This window comes from Blennius ocellaris (genome assembly GCF_963422515.1).
Source record: "Blennius ocellaris genome assembly, chromosome: 24".
In the NCBI taxonomy this organism is placed as follows: domain Eukaryota; kingdom Metazoa; phylum Chordata; class Actinopteri; order Blenniiformes; family Blenniidae; genus Blennius; species Blennius ocellaris.
The window spans coordinates 7,849,800-7,863,014 of record NC_137673.1 but is presented as its reverse complement, the minus strand read 5'-3'; the positions used below and the strand labels follow the sequence as shown (position 1 = coordinate 7,863,014).

The 13,215-nt window shown below is 45.1% G+C and overlaps 2 protein-coding genes across 2 annotated transcripts in view; both read right to left on the bottom strand.

Moving 5' to 3' along the window:
* LOC308147709 (tensin-1-like) overlaps nucleotides 1–12,551 on the bottom strand; it is a 42,481-nt gene extending 29,930 nt beyond the window's left edge. Inside the window, exons 1-9 of the mRNA XM_080520022.1 lie at nucleotides 12,474–12,551; nucleotides 9,527–9,565; nucleotides 7,014–7,055; nucleotides 2,236–2,285; nucleotides 1,549–1,720; nucleotides 1,415–1,465; nucleotides 1,192–1,314; nucleotides 731–795; nucleotides 355–438 (exon numbers count right to left, since the gene is read on the bottom strand). Of these exons, the coding sequence (XP_080376148.1) occupies nucleotides 355–438; nucleotides 731–795; nucleotides 1,192–1,314; nucleotides 1,415–1,465; nucleotides 1,549–1,698 (473 nt within the window). The 5' untranslated portion in view covers nucleotides 1,699–1,720; nucleotides 2,236–2,285; nucleotides 7,014–7,055; nucleotides 9,527–9,565; nucleotides 12,474–12,551. The remainder of the gene's footprint in view (nucleotides 1–354; nucleotides 439–730; nucleotides 796–1,191; nucleotides 1,315–1,414; nucleotides 1,466–1,548; nucleotides 1,721–2,235; nucleotides 2,286–7,013; nucleotides 7,056–9,526; nucleotides 9,566–12,473) is intronic.
* The window catches only part of LOC308147844 (tensin-1-like), a gene marked incomplete at both ends in the record, with an annotated part of 24,908 nt that continues 21,177 nt past the window's right edge, over nucleotides 9,485–13,215 (bottom strand). Inside the window, one exon of the mRNA XM_080520179.1 lies at nucleotides 9,485–9,565. Within this exon, the coding sequence (XP_080376305.1) occupies nucleotides 9,485–9,565 (81 nt within the window). The remainder of the gene's footprint in view (nucleotides 9,566–13,215) is intronic.

The window sequence follows — 13,215 nt, the reverse complement described above, 5'->3', positions numbered from 1 at the left end:
TATTGATTGTTGGTTGGATGTATGGTTGGTTGGCTCAATCAATGAATGTATTGATTGTTGGTTGGATGGATGGATGAGGGATGGATGATTAGCTGACTCAATTAATGGATGAATGTATTGATTGTTGGTTGGATGTATGGTTGGTTGGCTCAACTAATGAATATATTGATTGTTGGTTGGATGGATGGATGGTCTGTCGGTCAGTTGGCCAGTTGAATGGATTTATGCTCGTATACCTTCAGCGCCCCAGTTACTGTCTGTCCAGAGTCGTCATACACGAGGTCTGAAGACGTTTCCAACACGTGACTCGTGTTGTGTGGACGTCACGGCGCGTCCCGAGGCGGCGAGGCTCACCTGGTCTGCGACGGCTGTCCCACTGGAAGCGCTTTGTCCTCGTAGAAGCGTCTCATGGCGAACCGGTCCAGCGCCTGATCGGCACTGCTTAACGCAAAAAAAAAAATCACACGGGCGCCATTTATTTTGTTGAGTGTTTCGCAGATTGAAAACAAAAGCTCGACAACGTCGGGCTTTTGTTTTGGAAAACCCTGCTGCGCGAGGGTCCCCCCAGGACACCTTGGCCTCCTTCCCACCCGTTAACATCTGGTTGTATTCAAGGAGAGTTACGTCAGTTTGACGGATTGTTGCTCCTGTCCTGACAAAACCTCCAGACGAGGAATAAACTGAAACGCTCAAATCTCAACGGCCTTTACGATCGGGACATGATTGATACCTTGCCGATATGTTGCTGTAGTGCATGTACGCGGCCACCACCACCCCGGTCCGACCTCGGTTCCCCTGCAACACAGAGACAAGAACAAAAACACGAATTTGAGGCGGATTGGCGATTCAATCGCCAATCTGGATGGACGTAGAACATCACAGCAGCGGCAATGCACAACGACGCAATGGAAAAGAAAAGAAAAGCAATCCAACAAATAAATAGAATGATTTAAAAAAAAAATGGTATCAATATATATTTATTTCTAATAAATAAATCATAAAAGACATAATAAATAAAACGAAAAATAGCAATAAATAAAAATAGCAATAAATAAATAAATAAATAAATAAATAAATAAATAAATAAAATAAAAATAAATAAATCCAGTAATCCACCACAAAAATGGTAGAAATTGCATGTAGAAATAAAGTTTGATGTATTTTTTTTTCTCCCTTAATGCGTCGACTGACCTTGTTGTGCAGCACCACCACGTTGCGCGGGTCTCCGTTGAGCCACGTGTCGATGGCCTTGCACATGCTGCAGATCTTGTCCAGCGCCGGCGCGTGGTCGTCTGGCCAGCCGAACTCGAACACCTGCGCGGCAAACAAGTCGGGTCTCGCGATCGGTGGCTTTCAAGATCGCCTTGCGCTCCCCGACCCAAAGGGAAGGGTGGTGCAACGTGGACATTTTTACCTTGTGGTTCAACTTTGACAAGTCGTTCCTCTGCTCGCTCAAGTTCAGCACCTGAGAAGACGGAACGCATTCAAGCACGGTTCGTTTCAGACGCCGCGAAGCCGCCGGCACGCGTGTGTCTCTCTCTCTCTCACCAGGTAGTGTTCGGCGTGTTTGGAGCGCAGCATCGTCGCCACCTCCTTGAGGTTGGCGGTGTAGCTGCGCTCCTCGGCGCCGGCGGGGAACGACACGGAGATGATCCGCTCCGTGATGTAGACCAGGTCCACCTCGTAGCTGTCCTCCATGGCCGGGACCACGCTCTGACTCCTGGAGACGACGGACGAGCGAGGGGGTTAGGAGAGTTTCCGGCTCGTAAAAGACCGTGGAGAATTCTGGGGTTTGGGGGAATCGGACATTCAGAAAAACCCTCAAATATCAGTCCAGGATCTTAGACTTTGGATGTCGATATGTGAGGTCCCTGCTTGTTCACGATTTCGGGGACGGAGTCCGTCGAAAACGTCCACTTGACGGAAAACGTAAGCTCCCGGCAGCTCACTCTGAGATTTACAGTGCTCCTCCGCTTTGTTGACTCGACCCCTTTGGAAATTGCGCAACTCATTCTGCTTGCCAAACAAGCGAGGGGCTTTATTGGGTGTTATTCGTACAGTAAATCCACGGACGGTCAGCTTTTTGTTGAGCGATTACAAACGACCCCAGGAACACTTAATGTGCAACAGAAATAATAACTTATCACTTGATCTTTTCCTAATAAACTTAACGTGCCCTGTCGGGTGTTTTTTTTGTTTCTTGTTTTGTCTCAGGAGCGTTTCCGTGCGACTTACCGTGACTGCTTTCGCCTTATCTCCACGCTCTTGCAGGATCTCGCCGATCCCTGGCAAACACACACACACACACACACACACACACACACAGACACAAAAGGTCATGTGGGAATCCTGACCATGTTGTTGGGTTTGCAAATTGACTCGAAGAGGCACGAGGAAGACAAAGGGTTCGAGGAGATAAAACCCTCCGGACTTTGTTCCGCCGAGGCGTCACGTTATACCGAGTGGCCCAGAGAAGAACGAGCGGGAACGTCCAGCAGCGACGGGCCTCGCGGAGGGAAGACGGTACTAAATACGCCGTCGCGTCGAGGAACCGCTACGTCCTGCACGCTACAGTTGGCTCTTCCTCTGTTCGTCGGGGGGGGGGGGGGGGGGGGGGGGTGTCAAAAAGATGGAGCCATCCCGCGGACGGACGATACGAAATTGGAACTCCACTGGCAACGCTGGCAAGCCTGGTCTGAAATCAAGGTTAAACACACATTGGAGCGGCCTCTCTAGCAGATGAGGCTAATCCTACCACCCCTCCCCCCCCCACCACCACCACCAGGAGCTCAAAAAAAAAAAAAAAAAGCATAATTCACAGTGATCTGACAGGAACCAGATGCTCGGCGGCCCGCTGACGGCGGTGTTAGCAAAACGACACAGCATGTTCGCACGAGGCCCGGAGGGCGCCGCGCCGCCACGTTTCGCAATCGCAGCAGCAATCTGTCGGCTCGTAGCGGCGCCGACTCGTCAGTGGGAGTCGATCGGCACGCGGGCAGGCGGGACATCCGAAGCGCTGAGGTACTTTCACACCGAAATCTAAAAGACTTCTGCGGCGATTTCTACTTTCTGCGACCGGCGTACTATATAGTCAGTGTATAGCACGTGTATATAGTGTATAGCACGCTATATTTTAACATTAGTTCCGCCAAACACAACAAGCTTCAATCATATTATCACATTTTTATCATTTTCTTCAATACTGATAACCCACATTCACATTATATAACCCACATTATATATACATATATTTCATACTGGCTCACTTGTATTTACTGGACAGATACCATTTTTCTAAAAATCAAAAATCCAAAACAAAAAAAATAAAATTACTCAAATTGGCCGATGCATCCTTGGTAAAAAATAAAATAAAATGTTCAAACAGATATAAATGCAACATGAAATAAAGATTCACCAATTTTTTTTTGTCATCCTGTGTTGTATGTATATTTGTATATAATATGATTATTTAAATGTATACGAGTATATGTGAACGTACATGGACGTGCAAGGAAATACATATGTGCACAGAACATATATGGCGTATGCAAACTATATACATTGCTACATTAAGACAAATGTGTTTGTTATTATATTATTATACTGGATTTATTGAAAATCAGTTTTAAGAATGGACACATCGTCCTTCAAAGTTGTTTTTTTTCCCCCAGACGTTTTTCCAGTTTGTTGTCGTTATTGTCGAAACGGGACCAGACGACTTGACCGTGGCTCTTGAGGGTGGGCGTGGCCTACCTTGCCCAACAGGTACCCGCCGCTCCACCTGCAGGATGAGCGCAGGCGAGCGAGATGCCGTCCAACAGCGCCGCCCAGAGGCATGATGAGGCATTGACCCAATATTCCAACAAACGGTTTGGGGTCCAGGCTGCTTTTTTTATCCGGGCAACGGGAGCTCGATCGCCATGTTCGTGGCAGAAACGCCGCCAACGAAGTGATGTCGGCTATCACGATGCAGCTTCCTTCCTTTGCTTTTCCCTCCCTCCCACTTTGTGTTCTCCGGACTTCCTCCTCCTCCTCCTCCTCCTCCTCCTCCCCCGGCCTCATTATCTCTCATTATTTCTGACTTCCCCTTTCTTTTCTCTTTTTTCTTCTCCCCTCTCTGCCTCGTGTACTCCAGTGTGATCGTACTCTCGTCTTGTCAGCGGCCGCTGGATTAAACCGGTCCAGATCCCTTTGATAACGACCCAGCGGCCACGGGTTTACGTCGCTTAAACAAAAGGCTTAAATGAGATGCCGGGTATCGCAAACGATGCAGCCGTGTCTATGTTGCACTGTTGTAAATGTATCCTGATGCCTATTATGATTAAAATACTCACGTTTACGTCCGAATTTGCGGTGAAACAAACAAGAAACGCCGCTGACATCATTTACCCCGAGATGCTGTGATCTCAACCGATGATCACAGTTTGAAATAGCTCGTAAGAAACTTGTATTTTATGGATAATGCAATGAATTTCATTTTTGAGACTCTTTAATTGATCTATTTTTTTCAAATAATCTGCCAGAAACAGAATAAATGAAGCTATTTTCATCTAATTCAATCCAAAATTTGCCTGAATTTGCAGTAAAACTTACCAATCTGAGGTAATTCAACTAAAATTAATTGGATTAAACTGTGAAACAGCTCTAAATATACACAAAAATTAAGGATAATGCAAAGAATTTCCCTTTTTGAGACTCTTTAAGTAATCTTTTTTTTTTATAATCTGCCAGAAACAGAATAAATGAAGCTATTTTCATCCAATTCAATCCAAAGTTTGCCTGAATTTGCAGTAAAACAGGCCAATCTGAGGTAATTCAACCAAAATGAATCGTGTCAAACGGCTCTAAATATACACAAAAATGAAGGATAATGCAATGAATTTCCTTTCCGAGACTATTTAGTTGATCTTATAATAAATAAAGAGCCACAGATGCCGTTTCCATCCAATGCAATACAAGTATTTTGACACATAAAGCATAAAATAGCATGAACTGGTGGAAGTGTGAGCCGATCCCCGTTCCCTCCGCCAGCCTCCCTTCGGTGTGACGGCACGGTTTGCACATTAAATCTCTTTTTGGAGCCGGAGTGCAACACACTGATCTGTGTTTATAATCCCGGTCTGAGTCACCGCCTTTCTAAACACTCTGATGCAAACAGAGAGGGTAAAAAAAAAAAAACAGCACGGACATGACACACAAAAAAAACCCAACATTGAAAACGAGCCACTTTTAGTGAACGCAGGCTTGAGTAAACTGTTTTCTTTTTACATTAGCGGGGCGGCTTTTATCGTTCTGAGGGACCCACACCCGCCGCGCTTTCGCAAAAAAAAACAAAAACATGGCGTGCCGAGGCTCGGGCCAGGCCTTGGCACCGGCCGCTGGCACAGGACGGGGACGGTTTTTGCAAACGCGCCCGGCTTGCAGCAGATGTCTCTGCAGCTTTTTCAGATTTCAGAGCTTCCGCCGCAAAACATTAGAGAAGGACCACCTGCATGTGGAGGAATCTGATTCCTGCAAATATTTAGGTTGTTTTTTTTCCCCAGCAAAATCTAAATACTGTGCTGTGATTGGTTGGCTGTTGTGCGCAGGGTTGTGCCGCCACCTTCTGTAAATCATTGGGAAATGTTTATTCTAAGGGCGTTTACAGACCTTTTAGTCTTTTTTTATCTAAACTAAAAAAAATAAAATAAAAAAAAAGCCAAAATAAGCTTTCAGGTAAGTTTTTCTTTGGGAGTATACATAATGAACATGCCTATATTTTCGCATATCTAAACAATTACTATGCAAAATTGTCCAATCGCAAAATTAAGCCAACTTGAATGATGCAAAATATGAAATGTCCCCCTGAAAAAAACTCGTATAGCTGTTGCATTCTGGATGGCCAACATTGTTACATTGTTACATTATTGGCTTCATTCTATTTAAAATGGTCAAAAGTGTTTCAACTTTGACTTCATTCTATTCAAAATGGTAAAAACTGTTACATTTTTAGCATCCTTTTAATCAAAATGGCCAAAATTGCAATATTTTTAGCTTCGTTCTATTCAAAATGGACAAAATTGTTTAATTTTTAGCTTCATTCTATTCAAAATGGTCAAAATTGCAAAGTTTTTTGCTTCATTCTATTCAAAGTGGTCAAAATTGCTACATTTTTAGCTTCATCATATTCACAATGGCAAAAACTGTAAAAATTTTAGCTTCATTCTATTGAAAATGGTCAAAATTCCAACATTTCTAGCTTCATTCTATTAAAAATGGACCAAAAATTTTTTCTAGCTATATTCTATTCAAAATGGACAAAATTGTTTAATTTTTAGCTTCATTCTATTCAAAATGGTAAAAACTGTTACATTTTTTAGCTTCATTCTATTGAAAATTGACAAAATTGCAAAATGTTTAGCTTCATTCTATTCAAAATGGTCAAAATTGTAAAATGTTTAGCTTCATTCTATTCAAAATGGTCAAAATTGCAAAATTTTTAGCTTCATTCTATTCAAAATGGTCAAAATTGCAAAATTTTTAGCTTCATTCTATTCAAAATGGTCAATTCCACTTAAAATCGACAGAATTAATACATTACTGGCCGTTTAAAACGACATCATCACATTATCCATGTTGAGTGGGCTGGACCATTCAAATCGTGCCAAAACCACTTTTAACTTCAAACTATCAAGTTTTTCTTGACGCATGATGATGAAAATGTCTCTGTTTTCACACAAAAAAAAACAAACAATCACAACAGAAAGTGACAGCTAACGCGGCATGGAGCCAATTTTAACAGTGCGGAATACGGTGAAATGTCACGTTTTGCCAGCTGACGTTCCGTCTCCGGACCACATACCAGCGCCGTTGCCGAAACAAAGGCATTTCCACGAGGACATGAAGAGAAGTATGTGAGCCGAGGCGTCGGCATACTTTCTGCCGTTATTCCAGGAATAACGGCATTTTTTTGTGAATGAGTTTTAAAGCATGTCTCCCCTGGTGTGAACACTGAGAGAAGGAGCGCTACTTACCGGTGTGTCTACATGCTTTAATGGCAGCTGAGGAGTGGGAGGCTGGAGAGAGAGAGAGGGGGAGAGAGAGAGAGAGAGAGAGAGAGAGAGAGAGAGAGAGAGAGAGAGAGTCAGTGGGTTAGACGTTGTTTCTCTCACGGCGAGGAAGAAACAACGTTTTGAGAGTAAAAGATGGACGAATCTTCTCCATTAACACGCGTCGTGTTCTTCGCACTCACATATTTATACGACGTTGAGGTGATGTATGGCTATTATGCAATGCTTGATGGTCGGGATGTACCGATACCAGTATCGGGTCCGATACTGCACCGAGCATTCACACCAATACTCGTTATCGGCAAGTCGGCAAAGGTTAGTGCTCATATTGATTCTCTGTATCGACAAGTAGCTGAAGGTTAGTACTTGTGTCAATACTTAGTATCAGCAAGCGGCTAAAGGTTAGTACTCGTACTGGTACTCAGCATTGGCAAGTAGCTATGGGGGTCAGTTCTTGTGTCAGTACTCGGTATCGATAAATAGCTAAAGGTTAGCACTCAAATCAATACTCGGTATCGGCTCCTGAGTAAAGCTTAGTACTCATGTTGGTACTCAGTATCGGTAAGTAGCAAAAGTTTAGTTCTTGTATCAGTACTCAGTATCTGCAAGGAGCTAAAGGTTAGTTATTGTATCGGTACTCTGTATCAGCAAGTAGCTAAATGTTAGTACTGGTATTGGTACGCAGTATCGGCAAGGAGCTCAAGGTTAGTTCTTGTATCGGGGCTCAGTATCGACAAGGAGCTAAAAGTTAGTAGTTGTATTGGTCCTCGGTATTGGCACATATCTAAAGGTCAGTACTTACATTTGTACTCAGTATCTGCAAGGAGCTAAAGGTTATTTCTTGTATCGGTACTCGGTATCAGCAAGTAGCTAAATGTTAGTACTTGTATTGGTACTCTGTATCGGCAAGTAGCTAAAGGATAGTTCTTGTATCGTGCTCAATATATATGCAAGTAGCTAAATGTTAGTACTGGTATTGGTACTCAGTATCGGTAAGTAGCAAAAGGTTAGTTCTTGTATCTGTACAGGGTATCAGCAAGTAGATAAATGTTAGTTCTTGTATCGGTGCTCAGTATCGGCAAGGAGCTAAAAGTTAGTAGTTGTATTGGTCCTCGGTATTGGCACATATCTAAAGGTCAGTACTTGTACCGGTACTCAGTATCGGCAAGTAGCGAAAGATGAGTTTTCTTACTTGTACTTGTCTTTTTAAAATGTGGTATCGGTGCATCCCTACTCAATGAGTGTATATATATATATATATATATATATATATATGTATATATAGTATATATACATATAACAACCAAAACTGGACCCTTGATTCTATTCCGACTTCTTATTTTCACTGCACAATGTAGTTGCGGTGACGTGGCGGCACACGGTGGAAGGTGGAGAACCCAGGAGGTTCCTGAAGGTTCCCTGACAGGCGGCGCGAGGGGAAAAAAAACCTCCCCGGCGGAGGTGAAGCGCGGCGACTCTCTCTCGCTCTGTAAACAAACCCTGTTTAACAAGTCGTGATCGAAGGAGCCGGAGCCCAAAGTACACAAAGTCTTTTTTTTTTTTTTTTTTTTACTTTATAGGAAGGAATCGGGACGAGTGATCAAATTGCCAGTTTTTCTAATCATGACCCAACATTTGCTGAGCCGGCGTTCTTTATGGGAGTGAATAAAAAAACCCTCCAATTTCAAGCTCATTAAAATGAAAATGACTCAAGTCTTGGTGTCGCAGCGCATAAATCACTTTTTTCTTTTTTTTTTTTTCTCCAGAAAGCCCCAAGAGGGCAGCAGGAATAATCACTTTGACTGCAGCTCCAGTTCCCACTTATTGTGATCGCGGGCCAAGAAATATGGCGGCGTGCCAAAAAGATTGAAATCAGTAAATAAAAAAAAAAAACAACAAACAAATAATAATAAGAGAAGGTGGTAACAATTGTCGAGAAACGACAGCAGGAGTAGCGACTACAAGCAAATAAAAACCATCAGAGCAGGTGAGGGCGTGTGCCAAAGGGGACGAGACGTGCAATGCACGCCGGCACCACAAGGTGGCGCATTGAGTCGAAGAAGCGTTTTTAACCGCGTCGTTTACCGACTCAACCTTTACGACCAGTTTTTCCACAATTTTACTTCAAATGAAATTTGTCTGGAGCCACAGAACATGTCAGTTCTTCACTTCTTCCTCTTTTTTTGGGGTCTTTTTTCTTCCACTATCCCCTTTTATTTATTTTTTATTTTTTTAATTTTCTTTCTTTTCCTTTTTGTTATTTTATTTTCTGGAAGCAAAACATCTCACGTCATAATTTTAGTTCAACCCTTTTGCGTGTTTTAGCCATTGTTGTCCTTTTTTTTTTTTAAACTGTTTGTTTTAATCCAGCTGTTTTTAAGCCTGGAGATTAAAAATCAAGCGTGGAAAGCAAATAAAAGGAAAAAAGCCTCTGTTTACTGGTATCTTTGTGAAAACGTCAGGATGAGTGCACTCACCGGCTCATAGTTGGTCGTCGTTTGACATGACGTGGTGACCTGTGGACAAAAGAAAAGAAAAATCAGATTGTAGTCGTCTTCAATATGAAATATCGGGGGTGGGAAGGGGGGGGGTTGTATTGACTCCTCAACAGCAAAGCCGCAGCAGACGGTGGTAAACGGTCGTCTTGGGAGAAACGTGGAACCTTAACCTATAACCTATAACCTATAACCTTAAACGCTTGACCAGTACCTGTCGCTGTTCTGCCCGGCAACAGTCTCACGTCTGCCCTAATTATACTATCCGCTCAAAATTAGAAAAGGTATTGATTTCCTGATATGTGCGGCATCTTTAAATAGCCGTTTAGCTTCACCCCCCCTCCCCGAACCGTCTGACGAAAGTGGCGGCGGCGGCAGACGAGTGTGGCTCCGAAAAGTCTGCGTTGACCGGCGTGTCGTCGGATGTTTGCGAACGGTGACGTTGAGGAGTGGCGCAATCTGCAAGGCAGCAGGCGGGAAGGAAGCCGCCGTGATTAGTTTGTAAACAAAGAGAGTCGTTTGACCGCGCGTGACGCCATCGTCCGCTGTACCGGGGATAAAGGGGGGGGGGGGGGGGGGACTTCAAAGGTCTATCTTTGAAGTCCTTTGAGGGGCGCCGCAGCAAGAGCATCTGCTAGCTGACAGGAGGTGCTGTTCCGCGAGCTCCACGGTAGAAAACACCTGCAAACGTCCCGATGATGGCTCCCCCCCCCCCCCCCGGTATTGATCCGCGGGGTCGGGAGGGTAAGGAAACAAAACGCCGCCGTGCAGAAGTCGTGTGCCGGACGGAGGCAAGTCCTCGCCGACGCCCATACATGGGTAAAGCCGGACTGATGCAGTTTTTTTTTGTCCAGCTCAGATGGATATGAGCGCAAGAATCTCAGACGCCTCCTGATAAGTAAGGTCCCGCGACTTCGAGGCGGAGCGTTTTCGAAAAGTTGCGTTTGTTTTTTGGTTTTTTTCCCCCCCGCTCCTGTTTTCACATAGACAGTGTTTGAGAAATTATATTTCCCCAAAAAGTAGGTTTTAACCCCATTTCCACAGAGGCGGAGGTGGAGTGTTATAAAAAAAAATAATAATAATTTTCTCCATTACCATGGAGATGGAGCATTTTTTTAAAGTTGCACTATTCCCCATATTCATGGAGAGGTAGTGTTTGCAAAAAAAAACCCCACACAGACGAATTCTGCATATTTTTTTGAAAAAGGTGCATTTTTCGCCCCATTTCCACAGAGATTAAGCTTTTAATTTTTTTTTTTAAAGTTCCACCGTTTCCAGCAGTTCTCAGTCGTCGATCGCAAAATATCATCCACCAGGGGCCATTTAAGCAACTCTATTGACGCGATGCAAAATGTTGACATCTTCAGCCACGTTTTTACTGTGATTAGTCATTTTATACCTCTAGTATTGTACATCTATAGAATAATAGTACACAGACCAAACGGCGAATCAAACAGAGTCAAAGTGGGTTTAGGCTCTTAAAACAAGGGGTGGATTATAATCTGATTTAGTCACGAGGAGCGTCTGGGAAGCCACTGAAGTAGAATGGGGGAGAGAGGGGAGTATTAAGGGGGGGGGGGGGGTATTAAGGGGAGGGGGGAGTTAAGAGCAGTCATTGTTGCTAAAGGTCAAACGTTTCAGGTGAGGCTCCTCGTTCCTCCTCGTAGCGAGAGCGCGGATCAGTCGGAGCTTTAGCGGTTTCCGCGGAAGCGTCGCCGGAGCGCCGGAGTGCCGGAGTGGGGGATTATATGGAAACGTAGATGGCGGGATATCGAAGGATGTGTTGAGAGAACGTGTTTTACGCTAATGGCACGTTGCACGTAGCGTGTAGCATGTCGCATAAACAAGGGCCTGGTCCTCTCGCGGCTAATCCATCGGCGAAAACTGACGGAAAGCATGAGAAAAAAAGTATCGTAGTTTCTTGTTTCAAGTTTTCAGAAGTTCCTCTTAAGGCTCCGAGTCACTGAAAACGCTTAACAGCTAACGAGGTGGAACTTTTTGAAAATGCACAAACGCCATCTCCATGTCGGTAGAAACTGGAGATAACGCAACATTTCCAAAATAAACACGAGGACTCTGTCTCCATGGAAACGGGGAGGAAATGCAACTTTTCGAAAACGTTCCAGTTTTGTCTGCATGGAAACAAAGGCGAATGCAACTTTTCAAAAATGCTATGTCTCGGTGGCAACGGGGTACAATGCAACTTTTCAAAAATGCCTGGAAAAAGGGGGAAATTTGCAACTTTTCAAAAACTCAATGACTCCGTCTCCATGGAAACGGAGCAAAGCAACTTTTTGAAAACATTCCAACCCAGTCTCCATGGAAATAAGGGGGGATAAGCAACTTATTAAAGTTAGCTTATAAGTAAATAATGCTGCAATTACGCTCACGAAAGCCTCCATTTAACTTTTTTTTTTTTTTTACATTTGGGAGAAACTGCATTCCGTGTTGTTTCTGCCTCTCCGGCGGCGAGACGTCACACGCGACCTCTTGACCCCCGCCGTGTTAGCTCAAGGTCGGGGGGGGGGGGGATTGCCATCATCACTCAGCATCCTCTCTCGAGAGAGAGACGTGTCGGGGAAGAGGAACAACAAGGAGGAGGAAGAAAGAAAAGCAAGAAAGACAAAAAAAAGAAAAAGAAAGAGCGACACACACTTTTGCAGGTTGACGCCGGGAGAGAAAACACCTGCTGTGTCCCCCGCTGCTCTCGCACACAAATCACCGCTTGGAAAAGGTTCCCGAGAAGCCGAACGGCAACTTAAATGAACTCCAGTTCCCACGGGGGTGGGGGGGTAAGGGGGGGGGGGGGGGTACGGGTGGGTCGGGTTCCTTGCCCATGAGCAAAGTCAAAAGCCAAAGGAACTCACATGTCTTTTTTGCCCGATTAAAGGAAACTGCAGGTAAAAAAAACAAGCAAACAAGATCTTACCTGGTGCCACTTTTTCTCCTCGAGCACCAAACACTTTCCTCCTCCTCCTCCTCCTCCTCCTCTTCTTCCTCCTCCTCCTCCTCCTCCTCCTCCTCCTCCTCCTCCTCAAAACAACAGCAGTAATCCCAAACGCGTGCCGGAGCGGCGACCCGACATGTGGACGCTCTCGACGGCTGGATTCCGCCAAACTACCAGGGAGTCTGGAGAGAGCGCGCTTTTATAAAGGCCAAGAGAGAGAGAGAGTGGCTTCTGATTCCGGTACCGGGGTGGGGTGGGGGGTAAGGGGGGGGGGGGGTCGACAGTCACTGCATCCCTCCCTTTCTGCCTGCCTGGTTCTTTCCTTCTTTCTCCTCCCTCCTTTCCCCATTTGGCGAAGCTGTTGACACATGATAGAGAGACTGGAGAGAGAGAGAGAGAGAGAGAGAGCGGTGGGGGGGCAGAGTCGAAAGACAGACCACCCTGAGATCCAACTTTCTCCAGAAGACTTATGGAGGGACCCCCCCTAAACCCCCCCACCCCCTTTTTCTGGGTTGAACTCAGCTCTTGACCTCCAGACGACGACTCGGGGCGAAAGCTGTGGCCATCGGTCGTCTGCTAGCGCCGGGTTATTAGAGCGTCCGTCTGCCGACGCCGGCCCCGACGGGGGGTGTTGCCACGGCGACGGGCGGGCGATGGCTCTTTGATGTGACGCGCCTCGCAAACCAGGGGGGGGGGAATGGGGGGACAAAACGTGCTTCTGTGA